Raw genomic sequence first — 21,608 nt, 5'->3', positions numbered from 1 at the left:
TTAAGTAAGGTACAGTGACTAAATGCGCTGCACCTTAGTCTTATGGAATAAATAGCAGTCTTGCAAACTGGTGGCCAGGTTCCATATTTTTGTAAACTTCTCAGTATCAAGCAGGTACTGGGCTAGTATGAATATCAGCACTTCTGGATTTACATTTAAATCACTGCTTTACTCTTCTCCCAGTTGTGAAACTATGATCTTCATTCTGGAGAATAGCTCACTGGGTAGGACATTTGTGTCTTGAGAAAGGTCAAGAGTTTGAATGCCCACAAAGCAAACTCAGTTTTTTTCTCATAGAAGGTCGTAAATTGATTTCCAAAAAGTAGAAAATAGTAGCTTCTGACATTTACACTGTATGAAACAGAGCGACAGGCAGGTGAGCGTTTGTAAGATCGTACAAGTCGGATGAGTTAAGAGTTTTGGACAGCACAAGGAAAGGACATTAGTTTTTGTGCTAAAGAGCACTGGCATACCTCACAGCGCGGGATCTGCTGCCAAGAGAACTCAACATTCCTAAAACTTCAGATTTTGAAAAACATAAACCGTGTAGGCTGGTAGCTAATAGTGCATTGGACCACATAAAAACGTGTCTCCCTCTGTGTTCAGGCGACCCTCTCTAAAAACTGGTACATGTGCCTGGAATGTAGTGAAATCTGCCAGATAGATGATAACAAATGGGGACTATCCCAGAAAATCCGAGCCTCCTTGTCACCCTACTTCAACAACTGAGCAGAAGCCCCTAGCGCTTGTCTATGATGCTTACTGCCCACTATGCATCATCAAACATTTTCTGTATTTCTGTATTTGACAAGGTTATCAAGTTTCACTTTTTCAGATTCCATTCTTATTTCTGAATTAAATTACACTGAGAAAAGAATAGTAAATGGGTTAAATACGAATGTATTACAATGCTGCACAAGTTGAATGGACGACAACATTTTATATTATGACCTATTGAGAGTACACACACGCTCCCCTTTGTTGATTACAAAGTACTTACTGTGTGTTCAAGAAGAACGTGAGCTATTTCATGCCCCAACATAAATGATAACTGGTGAGTATCTTCCACCGCTTCAAGCAGACCAGTATAAACAAAGATTTGACCATTCTAGAAGACAAAATATATACACTTAATGACCAGATAATAATTGTTGCCGCTTTGAGTACAGATTCTATCTGAAATACTTTTATCTACTTCTCGACCTTATAAACTACAGTAACCAAAAAACATATTTTTGAAGATTATACGGGAAATTGAAGCTGCCAGTAATATGGATCCTCATTAAGGTGCGCAATCCATCACCTCCAAATTAGCATTTTAGGAGGGATGTCCACCATTCAGACAGTATGTATCAAACATAAAGGCGTACAAGAGTTTGCATAATACCCGAGTAATCACTTCTTTTAAGAAATAGGGTGTTTTGGGGCCGGATATATCTCCTGCATGGTGTATAGACTTGCTCCTCTTCCCTGAATGCCCAAATGCAAGCGTCTGGCATCCTGGTTTCTGATTTTGGCCAAAGCCTTACAATTATCTAGTGTGTGCATGAAAACCTAGGTGTGTCCCTTGACATGGGTTAGGTCCTGGACCTAGAAGGGTGCACAAAGTGTGCCCTCATTTGCTTGATAGTGGACTAACATTACTATTATCAGTTTAGCAAGTAAAGGGGTGGTGGCAGCGTTTCAGGTTTTGTGAATCAGTAGTTGTGACCAAGCCTTTATATCTAATACAAGCGGATGCTCGTGCACCACTATAACCATTACAGTACTTAAAATTACTTGCACAACCTCAATCTTTTCATTCCAGATTTGCCGTAAAAGGTTTTCAATCCCAGGCAACATGAGTTTCGTCACTCAGGTGTACCCAGAAACTTCATCAGAGCTAGAGAAAATATATGTCATAAGACCAATCTTTTTTTTTCACAACATAATTTTATTGTTGATAGTAAAGACAGAGAGAATGCCTCGCAGGGCACCGAAAATACACATAGAAGATAACAATTATGGATATCAACATTTTCAGCAATGACATGATATCAGTCATACAAAAAATAAACTGCGCCACATTGCCTTTGTTTGACAAAGAGAGACGTCTCATATATAGGGTGAGCCCTTGCCACCCGTAGCCACATCCAATATGTGCACTATGCATATTCCAGTCCGCTGGATTCATAACAATGGTTCTTCAGCATCAGGCGGGGGTGGGGGGGTCAGCCCACCTTTTCCAGATCTTGTAGTGCTTCTGAGGGCACCCCCTTGCTTCAAAGACCGGGATTTCCAGGCCCATACAAAAGTCCAGACCCCTTTTCCCTAACCCCGATCAACGGTGGGGATTCATCTTTCCAGGCTCTGAAAAAGTCTTTTTTCGCCAATGTGAGGCCCAGAAATAAGAGGTGGCACTTATACCTGTTGCCACCCAGACCCTCTGTAATATGTAGCATGGCCAGCCTCGAAGAGGGAGGAACATCCCGCCCCAAAACCTCAGAAAGACATACAAACACCCACCTCCAGAACCGCGACAGTGTAGGGCAGGACCACACGGTATGCAGGAAAGTACCCTCCATAGACCCACACCGTAAACAATGTGGGGATGCAATTAGCCCAGCACGCCACAGTCTGTGTCTGGCATAATAGGCTTCATGTAGATACTTAAATTGGATAAGACGCAGGTGGGCCGTGATTGCTGCACTGCGCGGGGACTCCAGGGTCGTCTTCCTCCAGGGGACCCGGATCCTGCTGCCATGCCTCTCTAGTTTTATGTAAGGTGGTAGGTGTGTTATTGATAAGTGTACGGTATATTTTGGTTATCTTATGGTATCTCAATTTGGACATAAAGACTTTTGCCTCAACGGGGTAAATTCGGGCATCTCCGTTAAACAGGATATGCATGGGGTAAAAGCATGCCTGAATTGAAGGTAGCGGTAGAATTGTGTGCCGAGCATATCATACTCCAATTGTATGTCAAGAAAGGACTTGAGGGTGCAGCCACGTACAACTGCTCCCACCGTGTCTATCCCAATGGCTCCACAACCCCGAAAGCCGGGCAAGCGCGCCAGCTGTGGTAGCTGGCCATTATTCCACAATGGAGTTTCTCTGGTGAGTCTCCCCCACCAACCCATCTGGTGGAGCGCTTACTTCCAGATCCTGAAGATCATGGTGGTAGCCCCTTAAGCAGCGCAGCTGAATAGAGACCCATGTATAGAGTATTGTCTCCCAGCATGCAATGCTCCATAGCATACACCAGGTCTCCACGGTCGCCATACCACCAGTCATTGAGGACGAGGAGATGTGAGGCCATGTAGTACGCATGGACGTCCGGGGTGGCCACTCCACCCGAGTAGGTGGATTGGAAGCAGGTCCTCAGCGCTACTTGCGATGCTCCACCTCCCCAAGAGAAAACGGGCAAGAATAGAGTTTAATTGACGAAACCACGTAGGCTTGATTGGATAGGGGTGATTTTGCAATTGGTAAAGAAGACGAGGTAGGGAAACCATTTTGATAATAGCGGACCTGCCAAAGAGAGACAGGGGCATGTGAGACCACACGTGCGTCTGGTCACTCACCTGTACCCACAGGGGAGCAAGGTTCTCAGTCCATGCCAAAGTCTGAGATGCCGAGAGAAAGACGCCCAAATACTTATAGCTGTCCGGGACCACCAATACCTCTCGCAACCAGTGGCCCAACCGATCCCCGCCCCGCAATGGCCAAAAAAAAGATTTTCTCCGGTTCATGTAGAGGCCGGAGGTCTCGCCAAAGATCTGCATAATGCGAAGAAGGCGCGGACCAGTCCGGACGAGATTTGTGAGAAAAAACAAAATGTCATCCGCATAGAGTGCTATGCGATCGGAGACTCCCGGTGCCCATTCGAAACTGCGTATCTGCGCGTCTATTAGAATCCAAGCCGCGAACCAGGCGGTTGGCGATCACCTTGGCCAACAGTTTGGCTTCCACATTGAGCAAAGAGATCGGGCAGTAGGAAGAGAATTGTTCCGGAGGGCAACCCGGCTTTAAGAATACAACAATTTCTGCGTGCCACCAATCCGGTGGGAGACCACCACCCTCTGCAGAACCCTCAAGAGCTGCCAGGTAAGGTTTTAACAGTTGCGGGTGATATTTGGGGAAAAATTTGCAGGGGAAGCCATTCGGGCCCGGCGCCTTTCCCGCCCACATATCAAGCAATGCAGTTAGTAGATCTTCTACTGACAAAGGTGCATCCAGCGCGTCAGATATGGCCAGAGGGGGAAAATCGCTGATGAACTTCTGAACAAGTTCCGAAGGGAGAACTTCATGGGGAGCATACAAGTCTGTGAAAAACAAGGCAAAGCAATCAGCAATGATGAACGGGTCTGTAGGAACCATCCCGTCTTATGCATGGGAGCGTCTGAGGGTGCAGCGTCGGTTGACACAGATGATGCAGCAAGGCACTAGATTTGTCTCCCCACTGGTACACCCGGCTAAGGGTGGTGAGCCAGTAAAGCCAGGCCTCATCCAGGAGTTCCCTGGCGTATGTCTGTTGTACATTCAACAGGTGTCTTTGCACAATACGTCCCTCCGTGTCCCTACCTGCGTGCTTCAGATCGAGCAGCTGGGCCTCAATCTGCAACAATTTGTCGCGCCGCTGTCGACGTTTCACAGTACAAAAGGCAATATCCGTACCCCTGAGAGTGGGCTTCATTGCCTCCCAAAAAGAGGTGTCCCGCCTAAAAAGGAGAACCTCAGTCTTTCCCGAGTTTAATTTTAGGCAATGGGTGCTCATACAGTGCAGAATAGCACTCATTCATTTGTTGAAACGAGAAGCCACATTATGAGGATGAGACTGTAGACCGGGATGAACCACTGGGTAGAGACACTGACATGACCTAAAGAACACACAGTGGGCATGATCACCCACAAAGATGGCTATAGGTTGGGAAGGTAACAGCCCCTGGACATGTGAAAGGCGAATGGGGCGATAGCTAAAGGGAAAGAACTACGGCGCATTCTCACCTGCAATTTCGCCTCCCTCCCCCATGTATTAAAATGCATTAACAGGAATAGGTGTGACTTGGTGAGCTAAGCATAGGCTCAACAGGACACCATAAATGTAACCCCAGTCCCCCCCTACCCATGTGTAAGCCATTCCTCCAGACTGAACACTTGAGCTACAGTACTGACTGCCCCTCTGCAAGTTCATGGTTGTTTGGTTAATCTTAGTATTATTAAACACGAAACAGAAGGTATTCCTGTGGACATCCCCAAAAGGTGGGTTGATTAAATACAAGAAAGCAATTGCACGCAAATATAAACTGTAGACCATAGATGAAACCAGGAAACATCACTGCACTTTATAAGAGATTCCTGAGGTAGGTGCGGGTATTAGATGTGTGTGAAATACGCAAATATCTCTGTACATAAGTGTTTCTTGCAATATACCAAAAGCAATGACAACAAGCATTGGCATAGCCAATAGGTCTCGCTTTTGGGACCTTATAAGTATTTAGTTATGCAGCACAATATCCTTGGTGCAACAACATTAACTGTTGCATGGCTAAACACTTAAAAGGTCCCAAAGGCGAGACCTATTGGCTAAGCCAATGCTTGTTTTACCTTTCTTATGTTCTTTATAGGTACCCAATCACCCACTTGCAGGAGAATTCCGTTTGCAACTTCCACGTTTAAAAAAAATTAATTTAGCAGTTTCATATAGCGCAAACTCGACCCAACCGCGTTGGGGCGCTTTAAATGAAAACCCGTTACATTACACAAGATCAGATTAATTTTTTTCGGCACAAATATGAAGTGATTTGCCCGCAATCACAAGATGTTGAGCTAACCCGGAACCTGGTTTCCTAGTTCTTAAGTGGTCAACTCTGGCCATAACACCACAACCTCTCAACTTAATAACACTAAGACACATGACACTCAGTTGTCAACAAACCATGAATAGTAACGCTGCAAATAGTTCTACAATCACTCCCATTGTACTGCGAATTTCTTCTGGTAAACCCACAAGTTTCTGGCACATGTTTACTCACCTTCTGCTGAAATGTTTCTTTTCTGACTTTCATCGTAATAACTCTGCTGAATATTTTAGTTTCCTAGCTGTACCTCGGCGGCAAATGACAGACCCACAAGAGCGCAGTTGTGTGAGTGCAGAAAGCGCGACAGTGAAAAACTAAATAATAAAACCCCATCGGAAACACAGCTCCGTGAGCTGTCAAATGCGCTTTGTCTAAGTGTCTTAGAACCCGTTAGCTGAGAAATGACAGCCCATGCTCAGAAGAAAAACACTGCTCTCTCACGCATGTTCAGACCCACACCGCAACCTTGCATTTTTTAAAATTCGGATTAAGATCTAATATGTACCTTTCTACCCAGATTTATTGGTAATTTTGTCCGTTGGCGGAAGTGTAATTTCAGTTTTTTACACCTATGGTAGCAAACAATGGGCATAATACAGAGGAATCTAATAAACTGATGATGGTGCTGAAAAGTCATCCAATAAGGGCACGAGTCAAGCAAGTGCTCCAATCAGATTCTACTTCCGCAACTCGGTATTGGCTGGTTGGATCACACAGGTTGGGTTTAGCCCATCGGCGTTCTAATTTCTAAATTAGTGTTTGTTCGTTTTTAGAGTGGACGAGTGGTGGGTGTCTTTTATATCTTTTCGTGGGCTCGGCATGTTTTATGTTTCCTTTCTGTGTAGTTCTACTTGTTTTATAGACAGGGAAGGATAGCAAGACAGCCGTGCACGCTTAATAATTGCCCGAACAACGGACGTGAACATAATCACAACAAGCATTGAAAGCGTGCATCATCGCGATCGCTCTGAAAGCGAAAGTGATCGCGATGATGCACGAGTTTTCAAAGTGCTGCTGAAGGCAAGCGGTTCGTGCGTGCACGGTCGCGTGAACGCAAGCGCTAAGCCAGCCAGCAGCACTTTGAAAACTCACCTCCAAAATGTCTCTCCGAGTTAGCGCATGCGCTGGGCTCAGCGAGACCTAAAAATGAATATGTAACACTGTCAATAACTTAAATGCCAATAAAATATGTTTTGTGTTGTTGTTTATGCGAACGATAATTTGAGAGTCGTCCGCATAAGATACTGTAGAAAAACTGTGTGACCTTATCAGTCCTATCAGAGAGGCCACATAGATATTGAATAAGGTTGAACTTAGCAAGGAGCCCTGCTCGACTTCACAAGGTAAGGAGAAAGATTTTGACCAAAAGTCTTCCACACTTACAGTTTGCTCCCTTTCATCCAAGAAGGTACAAAGAAGCTTGAAAGCAGAGCCTTGGACACTTAGGTCTAGTAAAGGCTGTTTCAGAATTGCGTGGCTTACTGTATCGAAGGCTGCAATAGATCCAAAAGGACCACTGTAGCCCTGTCTCCATGATCAAGGATTTCCCTAACATTCCCGGATTCTGTGACTAGCACAGTCTGCGACCGTACTATGGGCTTTTCTAAAGCCACTTTGGGATTTATCCAGGATGTCAGTTTGTTCCAAGATGTCAGATTGATCCAAAAACCTAGTAAAACAGACGTTGAGATGTCTTTCTAGCACTTTGGCTAGAAAAGGAAGTCTCGAAATATGGGGTAGTGCTTTTCTTCAGCCAGATCAAGGGATTATTTCTTTAAAAGTGGAAAAATGGAAGCCTTTTTTCATTCTGTGCGTTGTTTTTGTGTGTTATAATACACTGATTAAAGTATGATGGTTGGTGGGTGATGATAAAATATGCTGGGTACAAATACTTGTGGGTGGAAAGGATTAGTTTTCTAGTCTTCTCTTTTTTCTCCGCAGGTGTTCGCATTTACATTGAGAGGGTTTGGATCGTATTCTTTTAAGTTGTTAGAAAAAATTGGGACTGGATCAGGGGGTCAGTGTTACGCCTTGTTGAGTGGTTATAAATACAGACTGTTTTTGAGGAGGGAGGGTTTAGCGGTTACACATGAACATGAGCGTACACACTCTTACGGCAGTCCCAAGAGTGTGTGGAGGACTGTTCTCGTCTGCGACGTTTAAGGTAGTTGCTTACAGTCTCGCTTTATGTCTCATGGGAAGGGTAGTTAAACATCAGGATTTTGGTTGGGAAAGGGGTTTGTGGGTTGGATTTTCGAATTTGTTAAGGGTGATTGATGCACTATATGGAAGGAGCTTTCATTTCAGTCTGGCACATCAGGTGTAGCTAGGGTGTTTTTTTCCCACATTTTTTCCACATTTGATTTCTTCTTATATTTGTTTAGTTGATGTGGGGAATATGCTTTTGAGTTTCTTATGAAAGAGGGAGGGTGGGATTAGCGGAGGGTTAATTAGAGGGTGAGTCAACAGCAAGTGTACGCATATGAAATATCAAACGTATTCTTGAATAGATGGTTTAGTTGTCTCTGATGTTATCGTTTCAGTTACCCCTGAGGAAGAGCTAAAAACAGCTCCAAACGCATTGGGTGGAACTACGCCAGGGCACTCAGTAAGAACTGGTCACCTCTACATGTCTATGTTGAAGCTCGGATGGGCACGCAGAAGGCAGTTGTTGAATATACGAAATAAAGAATTTCAGCGACACCACGCTGTCCTCATTGTGATTACGATTTAAGGATTACGTTTTGGATGAGTTTCTGATTAAACATTGGTTCGCATTTTGGAGTTAAACTGGAGTGTGGCTAGTGAATTTGTTTACTGAGAGGATCAGTTCCTAGATTTCGCAGTGCGACTGAGAGACACACCAGGCATGTGCCTTTTTTGGACCACTTATCGTATGGCCGTGATTTCAGGATAGATCACGGTCTCCGTTTCGAGCGCAATCATTGAGTCAGAACAAGAATTAATAAGGAAAGGAGTGCATTCTGCTCACAATAAATACTTGCTTGCAATAGTCTGTCCCGACGCACGTTTGCACCCTGTTGATGATGAGGAGAATAAATATGAAGATTACTAAGGAAGTCAATGAAATATCATTACGAAGACAGCGTGAGCACGGTGAAGATTCAGAAGGGACCTCTATTGGCTAGGCATAACAAACACTAAAATGGATTGTGACATTTGCTATTAAGGACATTTAACTTATGTTTACACTTGCGAGTCTCTTATTAACTGTGCAATGTAATACTTGCTGATTTTTTGGATATTTTGATGCGTTGTTTTTGTGTGTTATAATACACTGATTAAAGTATGATGATTGGTGGGTGAGGATAAAATATGCTGGGTACAAATACTTGTGGGTGGAAAGGATTAGATTTCTCTTCTCTTTTTTCTCTGCAGGTGTTCGCATTTACATTGAGAGGGTCTGGATCATATTCTTTTAAGTTGTTAGAAAAAATTGGGACTGGATCATGGGGTCAGTGTTACGCTTCGTTGAGTGGTTATAAATACAGACTGTTTTCAGGTGGGAGGGTTTAGCAGTTACACGTGAACATGAGCGTACACACTCTTACGGCAGTCCAAGAGTGTGTGGAGGAGTGTTGCCCCCCGCGGCGTTTAAGGTAGTTGCTTACAGTCTCGCTTTATGTCCCATGGGAAGGGCAGTTAAACACCAGGATTTTCGTTGGGAAAGGGGTTTGCGGGTTGGATTTTCGTATTTGTTAAGGGTGATTCGTGCACTATATGGAAGGAGCTTTCATTTGAGTCTGGCACATCAGGTGAAGCTAGGGTGGTTTTTTCCCACATTTTTTCCACATTTGATTTCAGCCTATATTTGTTTAGTTGATGTGAGGAGTATGATTTTGAGTTTCTTATGAAAGATGGAGGGTGGGATTATCGGAGGGTTAATTAGAGGGTGAGTCAACAGCAAGTGAAAAACTGAATTATCAATATTTCACTATCAGGACATGTAAAATTCACCAGTACAATTCCTACATTTAAAATACACTGCACCATGCCCGTGGAGCTACCTTGGGCCTACTTTAGGGATGGCTTACATGTAGCAAAAGGGAAGGCTTGGGCCTGACAAGTGGGTGCACTTGCCAGGTCGACATGGCAGTTTAAACCTGCACACACAGACACTGCAGTGGCAGGTCTGAGACATGGGTAGAAGGCTACTCATTTGGGTTGCGCAACCAGTTCTGCAGGCCCACTAGTAGCATTTGATTTACAGGTCATGGGCATACACTGTGCACTTTACTAGGGTCTTACCAGTAATTCAAATATGCCTATCATGGATAACCCAATCACCATTACAATTTACAGAGAGCATATACACTTTAGCAGTGATAAAGTGTCCAGAGGCCTAGAGCCAACATAAAAAGGTCAGAAAGAATAGGAGGAAGAAAGCAAAAGGTTTGGGGATAACCCTACAAAAAGGACCAGGTCCAACAGTTGTTGAGATGGAACTCGAGGTCGCCAAGGAAAATATGGTCTCTGACAAGGGGGGCAAAGAAGTTGCAGAAGGCTGCACATAGTACCGAAGGACGGTAGGCAAGGGTGCCCCTGATGGTGGCTTGGCTATCTGTTTGGAATTAGAAGATGAGGTGTTCCATGGCTTAGGGTGAGGTCATCATTTGTGGTGGAGCACTGGATGGATTCCTTGTGTATGATAGTGAGCCCTCTGCCAGGTTTGTTGATGCATTTGCAGTGGGTGATCTTGCATCCTTCGGGTATTGTGGTGGCGATGTCGGGTGCGGTAATGGGGTTGAGCTTGGTCTCATTAAGGAAGAGGACGTCGGTTGTGAGGGTGTAGATGAGGTCCCACATCTCGGTTGTGTGTATGCATAATGTGCATGTATTGCGAAGGGCGCATGCAAGTTGGTGTTTTTGTTCAAGTGGTGTCTGAAGTGTGCTCGGTGTGGGCTAGAGGGTGGGCTGGTGTGTGCGCTGTGGCAGGTGAAGGGGCAGTGGTTGCAGGTTAAAGGTCCTACCATGGAGCGGTGGTTAGGGTGGTGGCAGTGTTTGTTACAGTGTCCAGGGTTGAGGGTACAGAGCTCGGCGATAGTGTATCTGCGGGGTGGGAGGCCCAGGGTTTATGGCGCTGGGCGCAGTCCAGGCGCGAATTGGTGCAGAAGGGCCTGCCTTAGGCGTGCCTGCAGCCTACATTAAGTAGGTCCTGGGGTGGGCGGGGCTTCTGTCAGTGGGACGAACAGTGTTGTGGGAAAACCCAGTCAGGAAAATCCGGGCGTGAAAACCTGGGCTTTGCCAGTGTCACTGTATCAGGCTGGGACAAGGAGGAACTGGAGGCCCTAGTCAAGTGGCTAGCTGGGTGCCCAGGTGTCTACCAACATAAATATTGGGAAAGTATGACCTAATGTAGACAGGGTGGATTTTGCCTGGAGAGTTTCTTCAGTACTAGTAAATTTCTACATTTTTTCATGCCTAAAAGTAATACTATAATTTCTATTGGAATGGTTTGGCCTCTTCAGATGTTTTGGAGAAGGAAGACACCAAAGAAGTAGGGTATATTCAGAGGCTTCACCTCAAAATCAGTGTGAGCAGAGAGGCTGTTAGTGCTAGCGTCGATCAGGAACGCTTGACAGGACGTATGTAGCGGTGTGGGAGAGACAATCAGATGCCTCCGTGAGCTGTGTTGGAGACTGGGAAGCAGCTTAGTCCTTTTGATAGTGGGAATATGCTGCTTTTGGCACCCTCCAGAAAATCAAAATGTCATCCTGGAACATGATTCATGAGATGAGGACAAGGTTTGAGTGGGACTGGCTGACCCTAGTGGGGTAATGCGGCATGTGGTGTTACTACTGATAAAGGAGATATAGGAGAGTTGATAGAGATGTTGTGGGCAAGCTTCAGGGTTGGCTGCTCGCCCTCCCGACTCCCACTAAGATGTTACTAGAAGAGGTGACTAGAAACTGCAGCACTGACAAGCCATCCCTAAGGAGGCTGAAGAATATTACTGAATGTTCATCTTTTCTGTCCAATGGCAGAGAGGTGTCTGAGGGGGGAGGAGCATAGCCAACAGGAGGAGTGGTTAGTTCATTGTTGCCACAAGTTAGTTTTGCAGCCAATTACTGCCACACAGCATCTGGGATCAGCTGAAACAGAGAAGCGTGGGGGATGTACAGGAAAATGAAGGACCACAGACAACCAATCCAAGGCCACTCCACCAATATGGCTACTTAGCATCTGTGAAACCTTGAAACTGTGCACCGGGACACTTAACTTCAATGATGATAAATCAAATTGCTAGAGGAGTAAGGCAAGGCTGTGTCCTTGCCCCATTTCTCTTCTCTGTTTACACAGATGGCATTGAAAACGCACTTATTAAGGCCACTTGTGATGTCCCTATATTTGGTTCCCAGCCGTTACCTATCCTGGCATAAGCAGATGACGTGGTATTGATTGCTAGGACAGGGAGTGGACTCCAAAGTTTGCTAAATACTTATGTATCTTTTATGGACTCTCTAGATTTAAAGGTAAATCATGGCAAGTCCTTTGCAATCATAGCCGGGGCCAGGAAAAGAGATAAAACCCCCTACCTACATGTAGAGAAAAAGAGAATGGAGGTGGTCGACACGTTTCCCTATTTGGGGGTTCTCTTTGACGAAGACTCATCTTGGCCAAAACTGGTGGAAGGTAGGAAGATGGGAATGGAGAGAAGCCTCTAAGCTATAAAAACTTTCCCCAAAAAATTGGGTGCAAGACCTTTGATACCACTAAAAAACATCTATCAGGCCAAGGTTAAGGCGGCGGTAACCTATGAGACGGGAGTATGGGGCCGGGTAGCAACAAACACTCTCCAATCCACCGAAAACAACTTCTTTAAGTCCTTGGTTGGCCTCCCCCCCTCCTCATCAAATTATACCTTACATCTGGAATTGGGCCTCCCCTACATACAAGACACAATTCAACTGGCTCCAATCCTTTAGTGGCACTCAATTTGGTGGAGGGAAACAGTGCCACTCACACAACTGATACGAAGGGATTGTTTGAGCATGGAAAACAGTTGAATGTCATTGTGGCTTGGTTATGAGGAAACATTTCTGAAGGAAATTGGCCTTCACGATCTATTTAAGGAGCCCTCGACTTGTAGAAGGGTCTCAAAGAAAAAGGTGTCCAGTATGTTCATCTCAATGGCGGATTATAAGCGGAAGGAACTCTATAAATAAAAATATGCAGTTGTTACCAATCGCCTGAACCCGCCACTGACAGAGAGAGGGTTCTTTTATCTAGCAAATGTTACAATCCCACAGCACAGATTTATACTGTTGAGGTTCCGCATGTATATGATCCCTCTAATGTTAGGCTACCCGGAGAAAACCTATAGTCATGCGGAGCTAAGTCTACATCCATGTGATAGCCTTTCAAGACAAACTTAATTCACTTGGTATTATTTTGTAGGCTCAATGAGAAAGAGAGGAATTACTTCTTAAGCACATTTTAAAGCAGAAGACCATTAGGCAATGCCGAGTTGCACTTTTCTTTTTAAAATTGATATCCGACCCCCTAATATGTTTCTCATTAGCCTCGTTTATCTGGGCCTGCATGAGAAAAAGGAAGAGGAGGTTGTCAGTACTCATGGGCGGACGGCGAGTTACCCTGTCCTGTATACTAGAGTGGGGCTTATACCAGTTTGTGGCCAAATGGGTTTTTATTCTTTTTATTTTTATATTTAGGTGGGATATGAAATATTTTATGATTATGACATTTTTATTATGTATTTATTCTGTGCTTTTATGATCTTTTTATAATTGATCGAATAAAGAAGAATTGATTGATTGATAAAAAATACAAACATGGGGCACTTACAGAGACATCCACTGTGGAATTGCTGGAGAGGTGCCATGTCAGCAACATCATGAATCATCATAGCGACTGTTGCGGCTTTCTTTGAAACATGCACAATACTAGGAACCCACTAACTGCAGGAGATAAGCAAACCAATGGTGAATTGAGACAACTCCCCTCAGAGGGCTCCTTAAAGCGCAGAGGCATTAATGGTAGGAGATGTACCTGAACCATAGCTGGAGCCGAGGTTAGCAGCCGGTGGGTAGGTGGCAGTAGATGTTACGTGTTACAATGTTCTTTGGTGGTAGTTCCCTTGAAGGTGCAATAATGCCAAAAGTCTCTAGTGAGGCTTATGCTACTAATCAGAGGGGATGCAGGGTAGACATTCATGTCGACTGTTTTTTTGGGACAGGGCAGGAGGTTCGGTAAGGGCCTGAACAGTAAGAAAGACCTCAGTGAGAATATTTATCTTTATCTCCTCGGTAAGGAGCTGCAGGTCAAGGACCTCTGCAACCCTTCACATGACAGCAGCAAAAGAAGCAGTCTTCTCTGTGGCATGACCGGGGGAGAGACAAGTTCAGTGTCTGAGATGTCCAGACCACTGGCATCATGTAGGTCCTCATACCAATTGTCATCCTCATTTTGTGAGATAAATCAATCTCCTTCATCATTATCGTTGTTTGAATCAGAGCCGAAGAGCCGATATAATGTATGAACTCTGCTGTGTAGTAAAGGCAATGTGTTGGAGTCAGAAGGGTTGTCTATTGGATAGGCTGTGGTAGGATTGGAAAGCGGCCTCAAATTGGGCATCAGAGCCTCTTCTGGCACTGGCGATATTGGTGTCAAGGGAAACGGTGCAAGTGACAGTGCAGAACCTGAAACAGGTTTAAGAGACACAGACATCACCGAGGGTCAACCTGACTATTGGACTTTGAATAGTGGACTCCTCAGAACCTTGGGACCTGTTGGTGTGCCGAAGAGAACTGCAAGTGTGCCAAATACATGCAGTATGGACTCCTGAAGGCCTCAACCTGCTGCACCATCACTGGCGTACCTGGAAATTTAGGTAGCATCAGGACCAGATGTGGAGTTGGCACTTCAAGAGTTCTGGAGCAAGACTGATTGGCACATTGATGCCCTTGTGCCCTCTCTGGAGTTTGAGAAAGGTGGGAGGAGACAGATCACTGCTTAGATTTTTGTGCTTCTTCTTTGTCTTACCTGAAGAGTTTGACCATGATGAAGATCTGCTGAAAAGTGACCTTTCTTTCAACTTTGACAAGTCACTAAGTGGAGCCTTCCGATGTTTCGCAATGTAGAGTTTCGCCTCGGGGTCAAGTATGGCCCTTGGGCTCATCTGGGTGCAGTCATCGCAGGCCCTGGGAGGAGTGCTTTGACCCCAGGCACCACAGTCATACCTCGTGGGGATCTGTCACAGATATATGTTTGAACAGTACCCACAAGGTTTAAACCCCGCTGTTATGGGAGGTGAAATACTTCCCTTGCGCACCTAGGAAAATAAATATTTTGTGAAAAAAACATGTAGAAGACAAGAGAAGCTCTGGAGCCACATCTGAAGGAGGGGAAATAAAGGATCTGATGTCAGCGTGCCTGGTCGAGCTTTTATGCTGCCCCACTCATCACTTCCGGAGTGGAGTGATGTCACTAAAGGGCCTCAGAACACTACCGGTTGACATGCAGTAGTACTGCTTCTGTCTTTCCACTCTGGGGAAATCTTCACAAGGTGAGGAATCTGGAGAAGTATCCTTCAAGATCTTTTTTGTAGTGATTTGTTGAGCCTCTACCCTATTCTATTTTACAGACGTTCTAGTGGCACATTAAACTTCTAGTAAGTTCCAATTAAACATTTTCACAAGTATGCTTGAAACCCAAATCTGGGTATGAATTTAAGTAGTACATATATTGCAGGCAACTGTTGGGATCTTATGACCAAACGAAATCTTGCCAGTTTATACCTACAGATGCTTGTGGAAAAGATATAGAACAGACGCTGACGAAACGTTATTACCATCTAACAGCTATGCAAATGTGTCCAATACTCATTAGCTCTGAAAAGCACGGTCAGTAATAAGAAACAATCACCCAGAACCCAATTCTTTCCATATAAACAACAGAGTAAATTGCTTTCTTTAGCAGAGCTAAAAGCATGGCATGGAATGGAGGACATGGGAACCATTTAGGCAACGGTAAATAAAACACGAAAATGTAGGCATTTTGAATGCTCACTTTTCATTTTGCTTACCGGAAGAACTAAAGCATTCATTTCTGATTTGTCAATCACATGGACAACCCATTTAGTCTCGGAGATTGCTGGCAAGTCCTTGTTGCATTCGGTCAAGTGGTCAACAACATTCTGGACAACAAGATGGCGAGGGTCTCTCTCGGGTAGCATTTGGTCTTTGAAATCTTCTATTAACTGAGAAAGCAAAGGGTAAAAGGATCATGAAGTAGAATAGCAGATCTTCTGATGGGTGTATACAGAGAACAGTGCCTGCCCCCTCCCCCACCCCGTCCAAGCATGCTGCTTCAAATGTTCAGATCTTCATTTACTTTATTATTATATTGGGAGTTTTTATTTTTTATGTACAAGACCTAAGAGCATCAGAGTACTTCACAAAAGGAATACTGTGAAAAGTAGAATCACTTAGGCATTAGCAAGCAGGTAAAAAGTCAAAGGTCCATTTGCACATACAAGTGAACGCAAAATCAGTTACCATTATACAAGAAGGTTATCAATCCAGTAGTAATAATTCATAAATCAAACAGCACCATTATGCATGGAACAATCCAAGATTCCCAACCAACAATAACATGACAAAACAATCCCATCAGACTCCAAAAAAAGGGGCAAATCCTGGGAAGGAGATGGAGGGAAGTAAAAGTTTTTGGAAAGCAAATAAAACGGTGTTGGAGAAGTTAGATTAAGGTATTTCCCAGACTTTGGGAGTACATTCATAGAAGAACAACTAGTTTTCCTTTGGTGACGCTCCTTCTAGTGGATATTCTATCAGCAAATTCCTCACCATTAGAATATTTCCAGGTCTGAAAGAGGGGAAAGATATGGATATGGAAATTTTTTCAGCATTGCTCACAGGCAACAATAGGTGGTGGAATATGGCTCAGCTGTGACTGGCTACCGCCCTAGAAGTGATAGAACACGACTGCCTATAGCAATACTCCTGCGTGCCAACGTCCGTTTCTTAATCGTTCTCCTTCTGCTCCCTCAGACACAGAGCCCTTCGAACAAACAGCAGGTGACACTGTGCCAAATGTAACTTGTAAGCATATGACATACAAGTTTCCACTCCACAGAACATGGGGGTAGGAGGTCGGTGAGAAATTTGCAGGTAGATAAGAGTATTTCCTAGAAAAAGATTTACCGGAGATAAGTTGTACTTCTGATGATTACTTCTGACTGCAGATTCCTCACCTTTAGAAAGATACCACAGCAGTACCTCCCAAAGGCGGAGGGTCTGAGGAGTGGAGTCAGATTAGAAAGTCTTGCAGGACTGAATAGGTAAAATGGCCCTCCCGTCGAACCGGACCATCAAGGCAGTAGTGTTTTCTGAACACGTGCACTAAAGCGGACATCACAGCCTGAAAGATGTCCAGAGCCAGCACACCCCTTACCAATGCCATTTAGGCAGCCTCAGCCCTGGGTGAATGAGGCTGCAGGCCTTCTAGACATTGCTTCATAGCATACTATCCACCTTGACAGAGTCCTATTGTAGCACTGCATTATCTTCCTTGGTCCCAATGAACCTCACAAAGAGTTGATCATCTAGACACTTGTCTAACATATGGTGGATGTGGAAACCCTGAGCTCTCTAAGGCTCAAGTTGATAAAGCCACTCATCTTCTTTCGAGGACTGTGTTGGAGCGAAAAATGTTGGCAATGTGAGCGGCTGACCAACATGAAAGAGTGAATCCACCTTTGGCAGGAAGGCAGCCTGAATCCACAGCACCAATTTGTTACAGTAGAACGAAGTGTTGGCATAATGCATAGAGTGCCTATAATTTACACATGCAGTATGCAGAAGTGGTAGCAATAAGAAAGGCTGTGTTGATTGTTAGAAGCCATGTAGAACAACTGTGCACAGGCTCAAAGAGCACACACATAACGAGCATCAGAACTAGATTTAGGTCCCGCTAAAGCATGATGAATAGCTTTGGAGGAAACATATGCTTCAGGCCTTTCAGAAAACACATCACAACTGGTGACTAAAGGGAGACGGCTGACCAGGTAAACTTAAAAAGCCCGAAAGAGCCCATCAGTGACCTTTAACATTGCCCACTGCAAAGTCATCCTGGGCCAATGACAAAACAAACAACAATATATAAGAAAGTGTGGCATACAGATGGTCCTCCACGAGGGGCGTGGCCGAGCCAGCCAAGATGGCGGACTCCTCTCTTTGAGGCTCCCGCTCGACGGCCCGTGCAACTGACAGCTATACCTGCCCCAGGCTTCCACCTACCCGGGAAAGTGTCGGACTGTGCCCGGTGACAGTAGCGGCACCGCCGACGGGCGTTGGATCTCTGCGAGGGCGGCTGTGGTGATGCCGGAGACACCGCACGGCCGCTAGCCGATCCGCAGACAAGATGGCGGACGGACGCCCAGCCCGGGAGAGAAGCGGCGAGCCTGAGGCGCCACGGAGGCTCCCGCGGCGAGACTGACCCGGTCGGCGATCGCGGCCACCCACATTGGCGCCACATAACAGTGGAGCAGAACCGGACCTGGAGCGCAGCCCTGAATGGTGGCGGATGCGGCGGCGAAGTGATGGAAGAACGCTGATCCCCTCCCCCCCCCCCGCGGCTGAGCGAGACCGAGTGGCTGGGCGACGGCGGCGGACACCGCTCTGCACCCCCGAGAAGCTGCTGACGACCCGGCGGCCAGCACCATAACACAGGTGAGACCCGACCTGGACGACACCGAGGGACCCCAGGCCCGGGGCCCGGTACACTGTCCGGAGGCGCTGGGAGGCGGATCGCCCGGCGAGGGGGGGGGGGCGCGGCCACTGCCCCCGGGACGGAGAGCCCTGATTGCCGCCTGGGCGGATACCAGTGGACACAGACCAGCACAGAGCCAGGCCATCGAGGAGACCGCGGGGAGGGGCCCGGGCTGCGTGCAGTCGCTGGCCTCGCTCGGAGGAGGGAACGGTGAGGAGGCAAGGAACACTGCCTAGCGGGGGCCCCCTCGAGCGTGCCGCGTTGTGCCTGAGAACCGGGTTGGACGTGGAACACGAGGAGAGGGCAGAGCCCGCACAGCGGACGCAGTGAGTTCGGCCAAGCTGCAGGGGACCGGTCGGTGAGTCTCCGTGGGGGGACTCTCCCTAAGACGGGAGGGCGGGACCGTCCTCACCCCCCTGCAGACCGGGGACGGGGGAGTGCACACCCCCATACGGAGGACGGACCGGGCCCGTGGCCACAGGGGGACTGCAGACATCCTGCATTGGCAAGCCGGCGACCAGGGGGGGCGCGGGCGGTGCGCTCGCGCCCGGAACGACGGGACAGGACCCAGAAGCGGACTCCTCCCTGGGTGACCAATCTGCCACGAGAACGGCCCTGCTGAGCCAACCCGAGCACGAACACCAGCGGACGGGCGTACCCACCACCGTGGGGAGGGTCCATCCCCAACCATAGGTCGTCAAAAGGCAGCGGGGGCGCCGTCGACCTCGCACCCGTCACGAGTGGCCGCATCAACGCCCAGGGGGCCCCCCCATACCACTGAGCCCGTCACCGAAGACCACACGTCCAGGAAGCTAGATCAGGTCCTGGCGGCCATAGAACACTCTAAAGTGGCGATGGAGGGGAAGTTCGGTGAGTTGGCGTCGGACCTGGGCCTCCTCCGAGACGACCACAGGAAACTGGCGGACAAAGTCACGCACAGCGCAAGCACGATCCAGACGCTGGAACCACAGGTGCAACAACATGGGAGCACACTCCGGGACCTCCAAACCCGTATAAAGACACTGGAGGACAAGTCGGACAACTTAGAAGGGCGCTCCAGACGGAGTAACATTCGCATCGTGAATTTGCCGGAAGGAATCGAAGAGCCTAACCCGGTCAAATATATCACTGACTGGATAGCCTCCTTCACTCCAGCGGACGCCCTCACAGCGTTCTTCTTTGTGGAGAGGGCCCACAGAGTGCCGGCACGCAGGCCGCAACCGGGCATGCCTCCTCGCCCGTTCTTACTCAAGCTCCTTCATTATAGGGACCGAGACACTATCCTCAGAGCGGCCAGGCAACAGGGACAACTGCAGATAAAGGATAAACAGGTCATGCTGTTCCCGGACTACTCCCGGGCGGTCCAACAGCGGCGCGCCACCTTCCAAGCAGTGAAACGCACCCTGCGCCTGCGAGGCATGCAGTACGCGCTCCTTTTCCCGGCCCGCCTCAAGATCATCTATGGAGGCGAGACACACTTCTTCACAGACCCAGGAGAGGCGGCGACATGGGCGGAACAACACGCACGGCACCCCGGGGACAGCTCCAGCCCGCGCCCGAGGAGGACATCCAGGTGTCCGGATCGCAGACGCCGAGGGGCTTCCTCCACGCAGATTAGTGCACGGACCGGCACTACCTCCACCAGCTCTCCGGACCTCGCACAGATCATGGCGGAGCGCCGGAAGGCACTCCAGGCGGTGGCCACTATGAGCCCACAGGACAGGGAAACAGATTCCGAGCGGGGCCCCCACATCTTCAGCTCTGACGACGAAAGGACTGCCACGCCGAGGTCACGAGAGGGCTCGGTGACACCCCCGGTGGTGACCCCTCAGACCGCAGACACTCTCATCTAACAAGAAGCCCACAGACCAGAACAGACGGGACACGAGCACGCACAACCCTGCTAATCGAATGGAACGAACTACGCCAAAGAGCCCGATACGGGGCAGGACATCTATAGACGTTAACAATATACGGACAGCCGCCAGAGCGGGAGTCGGCAGCCACCAGAACCACCACCCCCACAGCTACGAACTAAAGTTTCACCATGATCACTAGTTTGGGCACACCGCCTTGCGCGGTGCGCCCCCAGTATTTGGACTGTTTCCCACCGTTGTTACAGTTCACCCCCCTCCTTGCATACCTCTTCCCTACCATTCCTGCAGCGGGCGAGGTGACCGCCATAGACGACACAGTGCACGGACGGACGATAGGCGGCGGGCGTGGGGCTGGGAGCGACGACCGTGGGGTCTGCAACACAATGAGGACGCATATATATGACTTCCCACATCATACCTCACAACTCCCCTAACACAGACAAAGTTCCTGACACTGAATGTCTGAGGCATGCACACCGCACGCAAACGATACTCTATTTATGCCTACATCAAGCGACAAAAGGCCCAAGTTGCACTCTTACAAGAGACACACCTGACGGCAGGGGAAGTGGACCGGCTACAGAAAAAGTGGCGAGGCATAATATGCGCCACGACCTACTCCGCATTCGCCAGAGGCGCCCTAGTATGGATCAGACCGGGGGTGCCATTTAAAGAGCAAAACAGTCGTAGACAGAGAAGGTCGATATGTAATGCTGACGGGATTGTTAGAGGGTCAACAACTACTGATAGGGAGTATATATGCCCCCAACACGGAACAGGAGGGATTCTGGGGCACACTCACACGCACATTAGCACAACACACTTCAGTCCTATGGCTCCTGGGAGAGGATTACAACTGCACTCTGGACCCACACCTGGACCGCTCACATCCCCCACAGGCCCACTCCCCTGCACACAAGCAAGCCGCGGACCTCCGCAGATGGGCGGCCAAATGGGGGTTGGCAGACATCTGGAGGACCCACCATCCCACTGCGAAGCTCTACTCCTTCCATTCGATCCCGCATAATCTGAGGGTCCGTTTAGACAGGTTCCTCTGCTCCACGTCACTCGTGCCCTTGGTACAGGACTCGGACTATCTCGGCAGGATAGTGTCGGACCA

General features: G+C 47.6%; 1 protein-coding gene across 1 annotated transcript in view; it reads right to left on the bottom strand.

The window, feature by feature from the left end:
* OMA1 (OMA1 zinc metallopeptidase) overlaps nucleotides 1-21,608 on the bottom strand; it is a 601,584-nt gene that overhangs the window by 371,934 nt on the left and 208,042 nt on the right. Inside the window, exons 4-5 of the mRNA XM_085602499.1 lie at nucleotides 15,907-16,080; nucleotides 1,001-1,108 (exon numbers count right to left, since the gene is read on the bottom strand). Of these exons, the coding sequence (XP_085458625.1) occupies nucleotides 1,001-1,108; nucleotides 15,907-16,080 (282 nt within the window). The remainder of the gene's footprint in view (nucleotides 1-1,000; nucleotides 1,109-15,906; nucleotides 16,081-21,608) is intronic.

This window comes from Triturus cristatus, chromosome 4_2 (genome assembly GCF_964204655.1).
Source record: "Triturus cristatus chromosome 4_2, aTriCri1.1, whole genome shotgun sequence".
Classification (NCBI taxonomy): Eukaryota; Metazoa; Chordata; class Amphibia; order Caudata; family Salamandridae; genus Triturus; species Triturus cristatus.
Note: the sequence above shows the minus strand (reverse complement) of the source record. Positions and strands in the feature narration are given on the sequence as shown.